Source organism: Camponotus floridanus, unplaced genomic scaffold (assembly GCF_003227725.1).
Source record: "Camponotus floridanus strain SB8 unplaced genomic scaffold, Cflo_v7.5 scaffold12, whole genome shotgun sequence".
Taxonomy (NCBI): Eukaryota; Metazoa; Arthropoda; class Insecta; order Hymenoptera; family Formicidae; genus Camponotus; species Camponotus floridanus.
The window spans coordinates 1,232,064-1,251,689 of record NW_020229237.1 but is presented as its reverse complement, the minus strand read 5'-3'; the positions used below and the strand labels follow the sequence as shown (position 1 = coordinate 1,251,689).

General features: G+C 34.6%; 1 protein-coding gene across 2 annotated transcripts in view; it reads right to left on the bottom strand.

The window, feature by feature from the left end:
• The window catches only part of LOC105258978 (leucine-rich repeat and calponin homology domain-containing protein 1), a 38,311-nt gene that overhangs the window by 4,559 nt on the left and 14,126 nt on the right, over nt 1–19,626 (bottom strand). The window contains exons 2-13 of one of the 2 annotated variants that reach the window (XM_020029918.2): nt 9,694–9,838; nt 8,951–9,183; nt 8,404–8,540; nt 7,789–8,001; nt 6,899–7,060; nt 5,761–5,882; nt 5,421–5,564; nt 4,569–4,969; nt 4,218–4,369; nt 4,007–4,144; nt 3,844–3,921; nt 1,827–2,630 (exon numbers count right to left, since the gene is read on the bottom strand). In XM_020029918.2, the coding sequence (XP_019885477.1) occupies nt 2,391–2,630; nt 3,844–3,921; nt 4,007–4,144; nt 4,218–4,369; nt 4,569–4,969; nt 5,421–5,564; nt 5,761–5,882; nt 6,899–7,060; nt 7,789–8,001; nt 8,404–8,540; nt 8,951–9,183; nt 9,694–9,838 (2,165 nt within the window). In that variant the 3' untranslated portion in view covers nt 1,827–2,390. Of the gene's footprint in view, nt 1–1,826; nt 2,631–3,843; nt 3,922–4,006; nt 4,145–4,217; nt 4,370–4,568; nt 4,970–5,420; nt 5,565–5,760; nt 5,883–6,898; nt 7,061–7,788; nt 8,002–8,403; nt 8,541–8,950; nt 9,184–9,693; nt 9,839–19,626 lie in introns of those variants that run through there. The other variant, XM_011270612.3, reaches the window with a different exon arrangement.

Here is a 19,626-nt window from a genome sequence, read left to right as displayed (position 1 = left end):
GCATATCTTTGAAGAGAGAGAGATCTCTTAATAATATAGTATAAGTTATTAAATATTATATAGACGATACATGCCCTCTACATTCTTATCATTTTTATGAAAATAAATTGGCAGGTAGTAGGCACCGTGTCTCTACCGTAGTATCATAGATCGTAGTCATTTCGATCTCAAGTAATGTATCCTTGGTAATCATGTTAATCTTGGTAATCTTCTTATAGTTTTATTTTTTATTTGGAAGAATATATATTAGAAATATTTAATATAGCATAAATATATAAGAGTATAAGAGAATATATATTAGAAATTAATTATATATTAGTATATATTAGAAATTAAAGTCGATAATTTTGTTGATAATTTTGTTGTAATTAATTATATATTAGTATATATTAGAAATTAAAGTCGATAATTTTGTTGATAATTTGTTTAATTTCAATTTTCACGTGTAGGAAGAATTATTTTTTATATTTAGCGATGATAAAATTCGGTATAAGATAAATTTCCCAAAAATACAAGCTCAGATAAAAATAACTTCGATCTAAGTATCTTAGACTACGACCGAATCGCTCGGTCGATGAAATATTGAAGAGTGCTCTATTTTGTTTCCTCCCTTTCGAAATGAAAATATTGATTTTTGTTTTAGATAATCGCAATGAAGAAGACAATCGATCTAACTTACGAAATTACGAGCAAGGAAAGCGATAATATATATACCGCCAGTATAACTTATAACAAACAAATATAAACATCATCATATTATCTTTCAACGTTCGAATTCTATCTCTCGTTAGACCTTACGTACCAAAATAGAAAATTCTCAAACTAAAAGAGATTCCCTTAGCACCTTTTTGTGAATCCTGTAATATATTCGCAGACTACCTATCACAGACCCACCAATCCTGAAAAAGCCATAAATGGCGGTTCATTGGTCGAATCTTAAAAAAATACTACCATCGAAGGCAATCGATAGTTATCCTTCCGTTTCTGTTTTTTTTCTTCCTGAGAGACAATCCCAGGTATATTAAACATACAGAGAATGATGTAGCAATACCAGTTAAGACGATTATAAATCGGAGGCTTTCATCATAGAAGGCAATGCGTACTTTCCGAGAATACGGAACAATTAAACATGTAGGATGAATATATACGATTTATACTATTCTTAAACAAGTATTGCACACTATCAATCTCTCGATTTCGATTATCCCGATTATCCTTCTTTTTATCAAAATATTCATCAGTTTAGCTGACGATAGTCTGCTTGCATGAGTACAAGCGACAATCGAATAACCGCTTTATTTTGTAAAATATATTTATAGACAACCAAATGTGATATGCGAGCGCGCCTTCGCTTTTGATTGCGCTCTTTGATTTTACGTCAAGATAAGCTCGAAGGAAACTAACGAGAAGTGAAATAAAATTTTACTTAATTAAGAATTAAACGTTTTTCCCAATAGATATTTGTTATCTATCGAATTCTCATTGATATTCCTGTAAATAGTATAATCATATCGTCGATGAAAAATGAAGGCCTTTTCCTTCATGGATAAAAAAAAAACTTATGCAATACTTAGTCGATTAAACATTTCATCAAGCTGCCTATCGATACTTAAAAACTATCTCGAAAAATTTTCCACCGACTATGAGGTTCCTCGCTCGCGGATTCCTACACCGAACGAGAAAACTTACATGAGCGGAGGTCAAAAGAAGCGAACAACCCTGTTAAAGCTACTATCGTGATAAATCGATTCTTGAGAGTTAAACACTCTGCCTCAGCGAGGTCTAGCGGCGAAAAGATATATTCTGATATCTTTTAAAGCGCCTGGACGCGGCGATCACGAATCGTTCTTTGATGTATACGCTCTAAAAAACACTTTAAAAAATCGCAGAATGCTTCGACGTCGACGATAACTCTATATGTATACTTTCTCATATAAATATTCAATCGTTTCTTTTTTTCACTTACAATAGAAAAATTCATCATCGAACATTTCCGCGTCCTTTTTTTCTAAAGAGATCTGTTAAACATCACCTGTGAAAATCTTCGACGTCGAAGTCGTGTCCAAGTCTACGACACGACACTTTCCCGAATCTTAATAAATATAAATGCAAATAAGATTAACGAAAATAATCGAACATGCTATTATCTCAAAAAGTATCAAATCACGAAACAAACGTTGAAAGTGTCGTGTGCATCGTTGTTCGAACGAGATGATGATTCTCAGATTTTCGATGTGATCAAAAGTGAGACCGACATAACGGTCAAGAAGATCAGAGAATTTCTCTGAGAATCGCCATCTCTAGATATCATAGCTCCCGTTCTGACACCCCTTATTAACTCCTTCCTTTCTGTCGCGCATTGGCGGCTTTTCATTCTCGACACTGTCTTACTAATCGGGGATTGGGAAAAGATAGAGCAAAACCAAGGTGGATAGGAATGTCGCGAAAAGCATCGCGGATAGAACGCGGTCCTGAATCGTACGGAGGGAACCTGCGGCCGGTTTTTCGGTGTCACTCCCCCCCTCATCGCGAGCAAGGAGAAGAGCGGTGACGAGACGCGCCAAAGCCTCCAGCCCGTACGCGTCCATGTAACCCACGTCCATGATTGCGTCCGCGTCCAATAACGCCTCCTGCAACACCAACAACGATACTACTCAGTCCCAGTTTCTACCGCACTGTGAGAAACATTCTCACATGGTTTTAAAATGCATATTTTTGTCCTCTTCGAGGAAGACCCTACTTTTGTGTCGATAAGAAAAAAAGCATTCCTCGGGGAAGTTATTCTGTTCGATTATTATAACCGTATGTGTAAACTATCACCGTATTATATGTGGAAATTTTTGCTTTTGCGAAAGAACTTTCGATAGAGTTTAAACTTTGCTATTTATTTTGATTTTAATATTTCTAATTAAAATCAATTGTTCAATTTATTTGTTCATCCTATAATTGTATCAAAAGTTCTATCATAAGAAGCAATGAAGGACGTCCAGAGGTAGAATGGCAGGAAAGCAAGTAAGCAATAACAGTAGTATTTTATGTAATAGTTAAGATTATTTTCTTTGTACAGTTATTTGTACAGATTAGGAATAGATAGTGTTAGAATCTATAAATATTAATTGATAAGACAGGAATAATGATAGCAGGAAGAATGAAAGAGAGCTTGAGATATTAAATTATTCCCCGAAGAAGCGACACAAAAGCGGATTGGAATCTAGGCGCATGCAACTAAAGCTTGTTGGCTAATTTGTTTTCCTTCTCCTGTGATTTTATATTTTTATATAATATCATTTGTCATCTATACATCCGTCTTTTCATTCGTCATTTTCTTAAAAACGGTTTACACTCGATCGAAATCAGATTAAAATCAGGGACTGACTAGTAGTTGTTGGAAGTATCATCGAGAAATGACGGCTATATTGCCGAAGCGTTAGTTACGAGACGTACATAGACATTTGGTTACAAGTAATGTATGATAAATTTTTTTATCCAACTATTCACCAAGCAGATTCGATAGATCGGATTTAAGACAACACTTGTGATGAAAGTATCGTCAAGTCATAATTGTGCTAATTTTTCGCACTTTGTGTTTTATGTCTCTTATTTTTATATTTTATTTTTCGATGATCAGTTATATAGTACAATTACTACCTATTATGATTCTTGTATCGCATTATTATTTACAGAAAAAAGAAAATCGGAATAATTCGTTTGATTTAGAAGTGTCCTCTATATGTTCCATAATGTATACTAACGTTGAGCATGTCTCATGCATGATATATCTTGAGCGAAAGAGAAGCACAAACTTTCTCGAAACTAATTAATAATTTTGACAATGTTTCTTACCTCATCGACGCCAATCTTCCGACACGCCTCGAGGAAGTTGTCGACATTCCGCCTGCATCGCGCCATTGTCAGTTTAGGCTGTAAAAAAAACAGACATTATATATCGATAATCATAAAATTGTATATCACAAAAATAATATTAAATTGTAAAAAATACACTTACTACAGCGGGAGAAGGAACATGTATACTGGCAACCGATCGTGGTCTAACGTGGTTGGCCAGATGACAGAGAACAACGCCGTCCGTTAATGCTGGTGCAAGGTCCTCCGGCAGTGCCATCTTCAATCTCGTTTCTATGTGCTATAAAATAAACGCGATGTTCTCTCGACCGTTACATATAATTACAATTGCAGCTGTTTTTCGTTCTACTTACATTTCGCAGTTGTTCGATGAGATCAGCTTCTTCTTTGGCGCGTTCGAATTCTCTCCTCATGGTAAAGGAATACTTTTCAGGCAAATTACTATTCCACGTAACAGATCGCGGAGATTTCGGACTACCACCGTTCCTGCTTGGACTCTTGTTGCCTAATAAAGATAAACATACTATGTGCATTTTGTGTAATTAAGTCTTTTTTCATTATAGAATCTAGAGAAATTTTATATTCTGTAGAATATAAAATTTCTCTTATACATCGTTTATATAAATGTAGTTATTTAAGAGCGATTCTATATCTAAAATCAGTATCATATGAGCCTATATTTGGTTTTACTTATAGATGGTCACCTTCTACGTAACCAACAGCGGTTTTCACCAGCCTGGGCGCGTGCGCTGGACTTGTATTTCCGGACAGGATGCTACTGCAAGTTTTAATGGGCGAGCTAGGTTTCTTGTAAGGTTGCTCGAGATACTTTCCATTCTTGTTGTTGTACTCGTTGTTGCTGCCATTGATAATCGGCATGTTTTGATAGTTGATCCGCGACGGAGTGACCTTCTGCACCGGCCTTTTTAACGCGTTGTCCTCGTTGAAGATTTGTTTACCGGTTAAAGCAATGATTTCCTTATTATTACCCGAATCAGTCTCGTTGTTTTGCGATTCATTTCCTGGTGGTGTCACTTGTTCACGAGGTCTATACACGCTTAGACCTTCGTTAGCTCTCTGCTGCTTTAGAGCTTCCTTGTACTCCCTAAGAATAAGATAGTTTATAATTTCGAATCTTTATGTATTGTTACAGCGTACGAGAGTGATATAACTTTCAAATGAATATTATATGATGATTTTTGTGAATATGAATGATTATAAAAGCAAGACAACTATGTGTGAAAAATATTGAAAGCATGATAACAACACTTTAATCTTCTAACTTGCAAAAGTTTAAAGAAAAAAATAAAAAATAATTTTTAAAATTCAAATAATTTATTTTATAATTCAAATATCCAAAACGTTTGAGAAAATTAATACAGCAGCGTTTTGTAATCGTTCAACGCATATGATTCGTCATAGCACTATTAGAGTGTCTCTGCTGGAGGATTCAAGTACGGTTGGATGAGTAAGATGAGTGTAAACGCAAACGTAGTAATGTGAATGAGATAAACTCGGACGGACAAGAGCTTTTGTACGGTTCAAAGCGAAGTTACCTGTACGTTTGTATGTGATTCAATGGCCTCTTATCGTCGCCGTTCACCAGCGCGGCGGGATTCATCGCAGTCTGAAGCGGGTGTACCGATTGTGCGGACGATATCTGCTGCGACTGATTCGTCAAATGTGTGGACTCCAGATGGCTGCAAAAAAGGATGCCAGCCACGATAATGCACATGCATGCATGCAAGAATATTACGTATATAACGTGTAAACTACCGTGTCTGTGAAATTCGTATCACAATATCAATAGGAAACACCGACAGAGGGACGCGTTTGTTTATCACGAGGGAAAGCACGCGGATCGGTTGATCATCGTAGCAAGAGATATTCACTCACCCCGGTGGTGTAATCGATGTGTGATGAAGGCCAGACATCATCGGTCTCCTAATGTCTGCCCCGTTCTCCGATGCGCTCCTCTCTAATCTCCTCTTTTCCAGTTGATCGTGCAATATCATCGCCTGCAAAAGATTGAGTCTTTAATTTTTAGTCCAATACAAGATATCTTATGATAGTAGTGTAATGTGTGTAGTGTAGTGTATGTTGAACTCTTAAAAAATTAGTTTTTAAATTTAATTTTTTTCATCTCTCTTTAATTCTTTTATTAATCTTTTAAAATTTACCTAAAAGAAGATATGATTCTTAACAAGTAGTTTTTAATTAACGTTATCTATTTCTCTATCCTAAAATTTATATTATTTTTCAATTAATTCTATGAAATGAATAAATGTCAAGGAAAAATCTATCTTTTTTTTTAATAGAGAAAAATAGCAAATTGAGGAAAATAGTGAGAAGTTAATTTCATCATCAGATTTACACAGAGATGCTAATATATTATTACTAATGCATCGCGTATCCGTAATTTTAAAACGTCGTAAATATGATCTTATCAGGTCAAGGTCTTATAACGAAATTTGAGCGACAGCCAACAACGGCTTGTCGTAATGGATATCATTGCCGCGGCTCTCGACTTGAGATCTATTTGACAGCTAAATATAGCGACTATGTCATCCTTTAGATTATGTAGTAGCTCAATATTCTTATAACCACTTGCTTTTAGATAATGATATAGTACAATAAGTGTCTATCATAATTACAGTAGTAGATATATATCTCTGATTTTCTACTATCTTAATCTACTATCAGGATGTAATATTCGTATTATTATCTTATAAAATCTCATTTCTCTATTGATAATTTTTAAGAAAATTGTCTGTAAAGAAAGATACATAATTATTAATTATTATGAAAATAAATCATTTAATAAATATATTGAGTAGTCAGTATTTTTATTTATTACATGTAAGAAATAAAAAAATATATTTTATATTTAAATGGCAATTACTGCTATACTTAGTAAAAAATAAAAAAAATGTGGACCTCAATATATTTCTTCACAAAATATTTCTTCATATCTTGAAGCAAGCGGAAGAATCGATTACTGAATTTTTTGCGATAATCTTACGTATTAGCCTACCTTGCCCAATTCGTCTTCCAGGGATGTGTGCTCCCCAGGTGAAATCGTGCTGGGCGTTGACGTGCCGCTGCAGGATCCGTTCACGCCTACCTCGTGTGGTAATGTTATCGAAAGCGGTGAGCATTCCTGTCGCCACAAGCCGCGAACTTCGCCGTCGTGCACCTGCGCGCAAACGGTGGCCAAATAGGAGTGTAAAATCGTGAATGGTGTACACCTCGTATCAGTAGAATTTTATTCGTGTACTTTTGTACAGTGTTCGATCATACAAAGATCAAACGGAATCACTGGGATAAAAATTTTCTTTCTTTTGTACACAATAATTTATACAAGACTTGCACAAAAGCTTACAAAAAATATACATAAGTTCTTTATTATAATTCTAAGAAGTCATATGAATAAATGGACAATTAATCTTGGTCAAATCAAGCGTCTACGAAGCAGAAGCACTTTTTCTAAAGCAAGAATATAAAGCAAAAGTATATGATACTTTATTGTTATTCTAAAACATCTGTTTTACGGCATGTTTACGTTATATATTATATTTTTTTATTTACACAATTATTTTAATTAAGTAAGTTTGCATAAGTAAATGCATAAGTAATACTTTTGTCCGTGTTTTCCAGCATTTTCTTCGATAAGAAAAATAAGAATGTTAAGTCACAGGATATGTTTAGTTTCGAAATTTCCTTCTCGCTAAAAGAAGCAAAAGCGTCAATGTGATGCTCCGGTTTATTCATATGACTGAGTATTTACGCTGGATCTTGGGATCAAAGATCCGCGGGCGATTCGGCGACAGACTCGTCGAATAGCTTAGCGAGGAGATAGCTGTAGAGCGCGTGCAGGAGATGGAGCGATAGTGAAAAGGCCACGAGAACGACGGCGAAACTAACCGCGCTGTGGATTTCCTGGGACCAACGCTTGTCGACGCCATCGCTTGTGCTGTATCCGCTGTCAATGTTATGCCGCCGATGCGACCTATCCAGCGTCACGTGACCTCTCGCATCCAGAGGTGCTCGTCGTGTTCGACCGCCTCTGGCTCTCTCGTGTTTCGCTGCTTGCCTCTCCAAGTACTTGAAAATGTGCGTTCGCCCGCGAATGCATAGCTGAAATCGGCAATAAAAACGGCCAAGTTAGAGGTCAAATTAGCTTCGAGAGACTCGATATTCTAAGAAAAGATGTTCGCGCTATATTTTCGTTTTATGCCTTCCCAGCAGTAGAACACTATCGAATAATCTCAGGATATTGATTCGGGAATTCGCAAATAAAGTCTTGAATAAAATGTCCGAGGCAAAAGCTACCGGTTTCGCAATCAACTCCGTAAGATGTAAAAAGTCTGTGAATAAGGAAAATAACATAGTCGACTGATGAAGTAATAATCGCGTATACGGGTTATTAAAATCCGTCAGTCCGAGGAAAGAGCGTAGGATGTCAAGGAAAATATCGGATTTTCCCTCTCTCTCTTTCTTAAGTGGAAATGAACTAATGAATCGTGTACGAATGCTCACCGAGGCAGGCGGCGAGGTCAGCGGATTGTCGGACAGTCTAAAATCCACCAAGCCCTTCATCTTCCTTATCTCGTTCGGAAGCACAGATATTCGATTGCCGCTAATATCCAGCTTCACGAGCCTCAGGTACGTCAGTTCTACGTAAAAATGCATTTTAAAAACTTGATTGAAGTTCTCATCGAAAATTGATTGTCAAAAGTCTTCCGACAATTAGCTTAGTTAAAAAAATTATTTCAGATTCTACATTTCATTCCAAATTTCCTCTTTTCATTTAGAATTAATTTTCTTATTATATTGAATAAATAAATAAATTATTTATTGAATAAATAAATAAATAATTTATTTATTTATTTATTAACCGATTTATATATATGTTAATTTAATGCATTAATTTTGCAAAGATTTAGTTTATCAAGAATTATACTTTCAAGCAATACACATTTATTTCTTCGCACAAATTGATGCGATTAAAAAATCGCGGATCCGATCGTAACATGAAAATTTATCTACTATATATATCGCAGTCCCATTAAAAAGGCGGGCCTACCTATAGGCAGGTGCACCAACAAGTTGCTCCTCAGGTCTAGAGACCGGAGTCGCGCAAGGTCGCCTATTCGAGGTGGAAGGCTCGTGATTTCGTTGCAACCTGCGTCCAGTTCTGCCAATGCTGTCATTCTACCCAGCTCATCTGGCAGAGATGCTAATCTGTTGTGCGCGACTAGCAAGGTCTGGAGGGGTAGCCTGCATATCTCTCGAGGTAGTGACGTCAATTGGTTTCGACTATAGAGAGACGTCAGTACATTGTTTTTTTTTTTAAATAGATATTTTGTCTGGACATGATTAAAATTTCTTATGCGTTAGAATTTTATTTTTTAAGACGAATAATAGATCAATCGATTACTTCATTCAGTTTTTTTTTTAAACATTAACAATTTTTTCAATATTTTTTGGAAGTTATCATCTTTTTTAAATACATATACATATATAGATTTGTTAAAAATTATTATTATGCGTCCTTCGCATTAAAATTCGTTTCTTTTTTAAATCGAAAAATATATTACTCGATAAATTATTATATAATTGATTATAATCGTCGCAATACATGACGATCTTTTTTTAAAATATTTTCACTTTCCATTATGTGATGTTGATGTTTCGCGCTATGTAGAGTAAGATACATATTCTTCTAGTTCCGAGAACTGTTATCGACTATTACGTCATATTAAACAGGATGTAGATATATCGCACAAATGTCAATATAGATAGACATATATACATAGGTGCACAAACCTAAGATCGAGGTAGTTCAGAGATTGGAGCATTACAACGGTTTCCGGGATTATTCTTATGGCATTATGGTAAAGGTGCAGCTTTTCGAGAAACGGAAATTCCGTAACTTCCTCCGGTAACTCACTGAAACGATTTTTCGAAAGATCTGTAACAGAAAGAAAATATTCCATCTTTAAAATATGTTAAAGTACGATGAATGGATTGAAAAGAAATGTAATTTCAAGAGATGTAACATACAGTTTTAATAAGAAATTGGAGTACTCGTTATATTATGACTAAACATAGAATATGAAAATGGATCTTGCATTAATTTAAAAGCTAATTTACGTTTTTATTTAAAAAAATAATCATCCATGATAATTAAATTACCCTCGAAAGTATTTCACAAGCAATAAACGAACCTATACAATCAGCTTTTACAATTGGCCGATCAAACTCATTAAGAAAGGCACTATCGAACTGTCTTAGTTAGGTATCGATATGTCTCCCATGGCAACAGCTGTGTGCTCCGGTTAGGGCGGTCTTAGGGTATTGCTGGGGGTTATTATGAATGGGGCGCGATGGCCACGTGCGCGCACAGCCTCGAAATGCAGGAAAAGGACAAGGGTAGCTCAGCTGCTCCCAGCTTCGAACCTTCTTCCTAATCAATAACAGCTAGTCTTCGAGTCTTGGAAACATTCGCAAATATCGTCGATTCGAATAGTTACGAAGCGGGTATTATTCTTTCAACCTGAGTACTATAAAAATATCGTATACATGTGTAAAATAAAAAAATTATGTAATTGTATAAGATGTTCGGAAAAATCAATTTATCTAAATTATAAATAAATATTTATAGAGATACAGATATAGATAAATATATATATAGATATGGATAAATTATATAGATAAATATTTATATAGATAAATTATATAGATAAATTATATAGATAAGAATTTCTTGATTTTTTTAGTAATATTTATATAGATTTAGAAATATTTATTTCTATTACTGAGATATTATATCTGATATACATTTGACATTTAAATCACTTAGGATATAAAACTAGTGGCAAAATTAATGATTAAAATACAAACATTTTTAAATTATAAAAATCTTTATCTTATTTGATATAAAACAAAAAAAAATAAAATATCATTATAAATGTTATCTTTTGTAGAAAGAAAATTATTCAGTAATATCTGATTGATTCTCTATCTATATATTTCTGTATCTTTTTGAAATAGATTGGGAAGGACTGGAAAAAGTGGATGGATTAATTTACGGAAATTTTCCAAATATCCCAATTTGAGGGGGAGAATCAGATCCCGAATCTGTCGAACGATCAACGGAAATTAGCAATCGTTGCGTAAACAGGATATGCGATTTCCTTTAAAGGGAGATCAAAATTTGCTCAACAATTTTTAACAAAATAGATTTAAGAAATATGTGACATTTATTTTATTAGAATTTGCGAATCACGATTACAAGTATTTAATAAGTAGTATATAAAACTATTTCTGTTTATTCGTATAAAAATACTTAATAATTTATAAAAGGATCAAAAATAATATTACATATATACGTCACTGTTCTACGGTATTATGTTAATTTAGTTTAAATCTATCTATTAATGCATAATTATTGAAATAACTATTGAAATAATTAATCATAGATTGTAATAAGTCGGAGGGAATGTTATATAAAGTGCTCGCGTAATTCATCATAACATAAAATATAATCCATTCTTATTCATCGAAAACTATGGCAATTTACGTGGTTATAACCCGAGGGTGTGCCTTGATGAATGTAACTTCATTGATCTCATTTCTTATATTCTTCGCGAACTAAGCGTATTGAAACGGGAATAAATCGAATAGGGTGAAAGCCAAGGCGTGAATAGGGATGCTCACGATACTCTTATGGCAGTTTGATATATCGATGTGTTGCTCTCAATAATTGCAATAGAGTATGTAGCACATCTCGACAGAGTATATAGCACAATCAAAATATCGAATAATACAAGTAATGATGCAATTGATTTGACAGTTTTAATATTATCTAATAAAAGTAACGTGCAATTATTATGAATAATTCACGACGAAAAAAATTTTTTATTGTAATTTCGGCATTAAAAAATATTTTTTCGACAAATTTGTCGAATCAATACGCGTAGTATTAAAACAACATTATAGAATATCGAATATTCCGTTCAATTTAAGCATTTGTCGGTCTGGAATAGTTGGGATACGGTCTATCGGGTGCAAGGGCGTCGGCTCGTCTGACGGAGACCCCTCGCCAACCCCACGAGCAACTCCCACGCAATATTGAATTCCCTTTCAAAACGCCGTCTCTTTGTGCAAAGTGACAAAATTTTGTGGCAGAGTGTCGCGTCATGAATTGGTATATTGTGACATCCTATTGTCGAATTTGTTTCGATAATATATGACGCACCACACTTCAATAAAGCCATGTGTTGTGTGCTGATGGTAGACTCTGTCTACAGATAAGTTTTGTGAGAAACAAAATCGGTGAAGGCATGGGAGTCGTGAAACATGACTCTCATCTCTGAGATTCGTTAGATTAGAAATCGCTAGAAAAATACATATTTCTATCGTAAGATAAAAATATACCGCTATCGGTTTCAAGAGGAAAAAGTAATAGATTTACTTCGAAATTTAAAAGCACTTAATAAAAACGTAGACAAGTAAATGTAATGAAATTAAAGTTTAATATATGAATAATTAAATATAAAGAGCCGATGTAATTGATATTAACATATTTGTTATATTATGTATGTTATAAGGATATTATGCTGTTTTTATTCGATTCATGATGAAAGATTTTTATACTTTTTTTGCGCGTTATCGTTCAACATAACGAAGGTTAGTCACACTGATTTGAAATTCACAATCGGCTGATAAAAATCAGCGAAACCGCGCGTGCGAATGATTATAAGTATGTCCACACTTCCGTTTCTAACGGTAAGATTGATCTCTCGATAAATATCGCAGCCTACCCTTTGTGTAGTGACTGTACAGGACATTTCAGAAAGAGTCGATGTATCCGAATATTTTCAAGGACCAAGGTCGAGGATCGATATACGATTTGCGTGACGCGCACAGTTGTATTATTTCCTGATAAAGGGCGTGGCAGTTTTATCGCTGACAAACTCCTACGCATTTGCGAATTTCGCTTATTCAAGGTAAACGTTTTAGGTGAACGATTATGAAATATTATTTTAGATTCACTCGTTTTGCTAAATAAAAACATTATTTTTACCACGCTTAACATTAAAGTTGAATTTTGTATAAATGTTAAAATTTTAAAAATAAAAATGTTAATTATATAATCAAAATAAAATAAAACAATTAATAAAAAAATTCGAATCTAACATTATATGTTCAAAAAGAAAATAATTACTAAACTATCTAAAAAAAATATATTTTTTTAAAGAGTATGTATGAATCAGAAGCAATCATGTGTTAGGTGCAGATTGAAAAAATCCCAGATTGAAAATTTGTCTTATCTAATGAACTTGATGCAAAAAAGAGCGAGACGGAAAGCGAAATTGCCTGTCGAGCGGAAAATGTCTGCCTCACGGTTTCCACGTTAATCTCCACGTGCTGAAGCATGCAAGGCCAACGGCCGGGAAGAAATAAATGTCCGTCTAGGCGAGACGATCGCTTCGACGTTCGTCTGGCGGCGTCTACCTACCTACGTTTCTTTCTCTAGTTCAGGTTTCCATCTAAGTACCATTGCGACCAAAAGAAGTGTGCGTTCTCGTAACAGGTAGCTTTTAAAGGTAAGCTCGATCACTTCCTCAAATCTTAACTAGCCGTTTCTGTTGCATCGTAATTTAACAAATGAAAAGGCACTTGTGAATTGGAAAATATTCTAACGTGTTGTGTATCGTAAAATTAACATTTTATGTAACAAAATTAAAAAATATCTCGTGTTAGCTTTTTATAATTGAATTATATCAATAATGTTACTCGATTCTTTTTACATTGTACAAAATTTAGATACGAAATGCAGAAATTTAATTATAAGCATAAATCCGATTGAATGAGGATAGGACGTGCATATTTCCCTAGGGCAAGATAGACTATTTAAGGCGCTATTGAATGGATGGAGGAATTTATTTAGGTTCAAAGCCGGTTTTCCGCATGCCTAACACCTGAGGATATGATGACGCACAATAAAGTTAGTTGATGATTATAAGTTAGAAATGAAACGGTACTTATAAATGCCTTTTACAACAGAAAAAAAATGCCTTTAATGCTAAAACTCGGAGTAATGGATCTATTCATTATCAATTCTTATAAAAAATTAATTGCATTTTATAAGCAATTTTTTTTTTTAATTTGCCTAATTTTCTTTTATACATTAGTTGTGAGCGTAAGATGACATTCATATTTTTCTGTGAAAAAGAAGTTTTATAAAATTTCATGTGAATATACTGAGGCTTCAAATGATAAGTGTGATATAAATTAATACACATTATTCTTGTTCATAATAATGATACTATGAATATACATTGTTTCGCCTCATTGTATGTGCATCGAGACAAGCTCGCAAGTCATGAGCGCCGGATGTAAATCCTGAAGAACGAATGAAGGACGAATTCCTCCATTTTCTGGGTGTGTCCTGCGCGATTCATCGAATGTTGCAAGCAAAAAAGTCTCGTCTCCGTGACTTGCCGTCGTTGACCATGAGTTGCAGGTGATGTTGATTCTTCGTTAATTGGAACATGTCACGCACTAATGGCAGAGATCTCTTCTTTGACAGAAGAAAATGCACTTTCAAGGCACGTAAAAATTGATCATTCAATATTACATTGTGCAATAATAAAATAATATTTCTCCATGCGTTATTCTTGATATAGAAAAATTTTATTTGTAATAGAACTAATATCGTATAATATTTTCAGAGAAATCATTGTGTTTCAATCACTTCATTCTTCCCTCTTTCTCTCTTGACAGTAACGCACAATAAATATGACTGTTTCCGGCGCCAAATGTATTTCTATCGAATGACGAGTGACATTGTTTACAATGACATTGCTATAGCGTAAAGTAATATCGATCCAACATCTGTGATTTCATCATCATTGTAATGATCACTCGTAATCGGCGATAAATCTTTGAGATAAGTATATCCGGCGCCATAAGCATTTATTTCTGTCAGCTATGCTTTATATATCTCGTAACTTACAAAATATGACAGAGAAATCCTCCTAATATTTTTTTATATTAAAAACCAAAAGGAAAAAAAAAAGAAAGAAGGCATTTATGGTCTCCTATATCTATTGCGTCCGATCTTATTCTTGTTCCTGCAAAAGGTGTGGCTAGAAAGAAATCGTTGAAGGCAGAAGGGCTTGAAGAAGACTTTATGTCGTTAACTTATCCTGAGAGATACGCGGGGCCCTGAAAGCCCACACACGTAAGGCCGTCTCTCGAAACAGAGGGAAACAGAGGACCGCGCGATCGATAACGCCCCCATGGCAAATATTGCCCATGGGGGTTGCCATGCTGTCAAGTACTAAGCAAGATACTTCGCGCGCGCGTTGTTCACTCCGGCGTGTATCGCGCAACAAAGTGAAATATTCACGGCCTTATCAGCGTGAAATTTGACCGAGTTACCTCTGCGGAAGACTTGGTCGGGAACCTCGTGCAAACTGCATCATATAAAGGATGCATCCCCGCTGTGTTTGCAGCGAAAACTGCTTGCATAAGAGACGCCCAAAAAAGGAGATAGGAAGCAATAGAAGGAGAAAGTAGGATTTTTTTGAAGAATTTAGTAATGATTTTTGTACTTAACGGAAATTACTTAATTTTACAATGTTTATATGAGCCTATGATTTGATGATTTATTTATTTATCTGCTTTTTAAATTATCATAATTGAAAAATGTTACGCGACATTAAGCAACACGAACACGTTTACTGTTTTTCTAATATAATCCTGTCATTAAGTTTCTTCAGAATGTAATAAGATAATTTTAAGAAGCCATAAATTTAATAAATCTTAGGATTTATCTTCCTAACGCGATTGGTATACTTATTTGATGTCAAGCATAATTACTTTTCCGACGTAAGATAACGTAAGATCTTCAAACAATATATTAGATCGCATCTTTTCCGCTTCTCATGATTACGGGGAGAAAGCCGCAGGTCTAAATTGCCCTAACAATACCATTGTTACATAACACAAATTTAATTAGTTCCACTATAATGTAAAAAGTTATCGGATAGATCAACAAGAACCAAGAGCTTGATAAATACCTTTCTTCGAGAGCGAGAAATCCCGATTCGCAACGCGAGCCAATTATGGTACGTCTCGCATACCTGGTGAAGCGCGATTTTCGCATAATTGACTTTCGCCGTCATTGTTTCACGGTGGCGACATATGACGCCGCCGAGGAGGCCCGCAGGAAAAACGACATCGCGAGAGATGCGCAGATGAGAGGGACGGGGAGGGACGGGAAGGGAATTGTGTGCGAGGAGAAAAGAAGTTCACACGGCGCATCCGTCCGGCCTCTTCGTGTTGTCGTCGTCGTCGCGTGCTGTCCTTGAACCGTCGCTATTGCCATGTCATTGGCGGGTTGATCGCGTCAAAGACGAAGAGGAGGACGGCTGCGAGGTGGACAACCGCGCGAGGAGGGAGCGAGAAGGACAGCTCTGCCGCTTTTGTGACGGACCGCCGCAACTTCCGGCGACGCGCAAGTGCGGACGAGACTCGCATTCTCGATCGGGCGCCACGAATTCAAGAGCATCTTCGTCATCGTCTACGTGAACTCGCCATCGGTTCCTCGGATGGAAAATTTATCGCGGCAATTATAAGCAATAATCAATAGTGATACCTGTAAGAAATCTTTAGGAATTTTTCTGATAACATTTTAAGAATAACATTCTGATAACATTAAATATCACATTAAAATTATATTTTTTATAACGTCTCATTCAAATATTCATATATCTAAATATGTCAAAATTTTTTAAAACGGTAAAAAGCACATCGCGTTAATTCTATAGATAAGAGCTGATTTTTGGAAGCGTGCAATTATTTACATTTATATGAAATGAAATAGGATTCTTTGTGATATCGTATAGCTGGATTTGTACGTTTAAAGTTAATATTCGGATAAAATATTCATGTGCTGCCGAGGTAAAGTGGAATTTATCGGCGTTGTAACGCCTGAAATCTCGAATGCACATTCTGACGGACGATGTTTGGATTCCATCTAAGCCGCCTGTCAGAGATAATTTCCACGGCAGCGAGTTGTCGACCATCTGGTACGCGACGATTTGACCAGGCATGAATTACGTGCGTGGAAACTTGCAGAGAACATACGCAGCATTGAAAATTATACAAACCAAAGTCGGAATAAATTACGAACGCGAGAGAGAGAGAGACGCTAACTCAACGAGATTATACGATTAGTAAAAATCTATTTCGAATTATTTGAAAAAATAATTCGAGGACATCGTGTATGTAAAGAAAGGAGTTTCCTAGCACGTTTTCACGATCCGGTTTATATGTGGACGAGGCGGCTCATGCGTGTCGAACAGTGCGTCGTATTGTGCGTGCAGCCGTCTCAAGCCACACGTTCGACCGAGCGTGATTATGGATGCATGTAATACATTTGGCAGACGTGCCAGAGCGTATGTGGATAACACACGGCAGGGGAACAAAGGAGATATTTTTTTCTGTCGGCAGAAACGTTTCAATTCTGCGCTGACTCCGATGTACAAGATTTCCTAGAGAGCGATTCTAATTTTAGTAGGTTTTTAATTCGATTTTTCATTATTTCTCACTTATTTTTATCTTAATTTATCATTTATCACTTATATTTATTTAAATGTTAATTTGACAGCATTTTAATTTCATTGTAATTACGAAAATATTTTAAAAAACTGCTATAAATTTAATAAATAATAATTTTCTTTAAAAAGTTTGACTCAAGAATACAAATTTGTCGCTCTATTATTAAGATTACAGAATTAAATAATATAATGTGTTTAGATTGTATATTATATATTTATAAGATAAATGTTTAGGAAGAATAGTTAATTAGTTTCACAACATTTCAAATCAATTCATATCCAATTATCAAATTGATATAATAGTGATTGCTGATAAAACCCAATAATTGATGCGAAAATCTCATTATGATTCCGATTATGATGATTGATATGTAAAATTATAAAAAAGATTTTATGTATACCGTCATAGGTATAAGCATGTCATTATAAATTTATTATTGCAAATTTATATAATTATTTGAAATTGTGATTATTCACAATTTCACATATAATAGCAATATCACAGATACAACGCTGAGGAGAACTATTAAAATTCAAAAACGATACATATATATAAGATATGTGCACGAGGAATTAGAGCAAATAAAGCTGTATTATATCGTATAATTTTCATTATCTGCATCTTACATCTTGTAAAAATTTTTTATGTATACAAAATATTAATATGTAATATGTTATGAAATAATATATAATATGTATATATAATATATATATATATATATATATATATATATATATATGAAGAATTAAAGCGAGGAATTATATCGATTAATTAAAATTAATCATTTTATCTTTTTTTATTATCATAGAATTTTTCTAATGTATATTAAGATGTGTCATTTTCTAATGCATATTAAAATGTTTTTACAACATACATATATTAAATGCTTTTTTAAATTTCATATTATGTATCATACTCTGTGCTTATATTTTTTATCATGATCTTGTATAATTCAGCTCGAGATCCGAGTGCGAAAGGCTAAAAGACGACTCTGTTTCTCATAATTTGCGCACAGTGTCGATTTTAGATGATCATCGAGGCGAATTCATCGGTCTCCGTTTCCACGAGTATTATTCACGCCTAGTCGCGTTTCCTAATTTAAATCCGTGAAGCTAAGAACCGCGTTTACGCAGATTGAGTTAGCCTTAATCATGGGGCGGCCTACAAATTATATATATAGCGTATAATCAAGCGATCGCATCGGCGACACCGTGGAAGAGAAGAAAATGATCATCAAGTACGTGCGAGAGAGAAATACATTTATAATATATTTATAATTTATAATTATATTTGTATTTAAAAAAATGGATCAATTATTAAAAATTAATATATATAAATAAATTCTATGTGATATATTAACAAAATTATATCACACGAATTTACGTAGACGTTTTGATATAAACATGATATGTGCTATTCGCATGTATTTTGATATCATTCATATGGTATCATTTTTTTCAATCATTTTTAAATTAAAAACTATCGTTTCGACATCTTTGACAAAAAAATCAATTTTGAGTCAGAGAATTTCCGAGCGAAATGAATGAAAAGTTGCATTGCCTCGTATGTTTTTTATACATATGCATAAGCTATTCACCTTTATCTATCGGGACTTTTATTCGTCGCTCACGATGCATTATTCCGCGATAATGCTTTGCGCACGTCGTGTTAAAGGTGTAGCTTGCAAATGGAAACTCCACATTTTCGGACGCGAATATAGCACTCGCAGAGAAAAAAAAATCGCGAGGAGTATGAGTAATGTCATTCCTTCTCTCTCTATTTTCATGCATTTTCACGCACAATGCACGTCAGCGGGTATTCAAATCCGAATTCACTGCAGCGTCGTCGTGCGTGTACACACGAAAAGTGAGTTTCGCGGAAAGCGGCTTTGAGTTTCCGATCGTTAGATATATGCCAACTGGCATTCGGCGAATTGCATCATGTCATTTATGCGGTTGCAGGAAAATTATATTAATCAAAAGATGAAAGGTTCATTGAACGTTCTGACTACGCATCGATGCTAATTGAATTTATTTTTCGTTAGATTAGATTTTTTTCAAGAATCAATTCGATTAAGATATAAAGAATGTTTTGCTTCATTTTCTAATTATCTATAAAAAATGT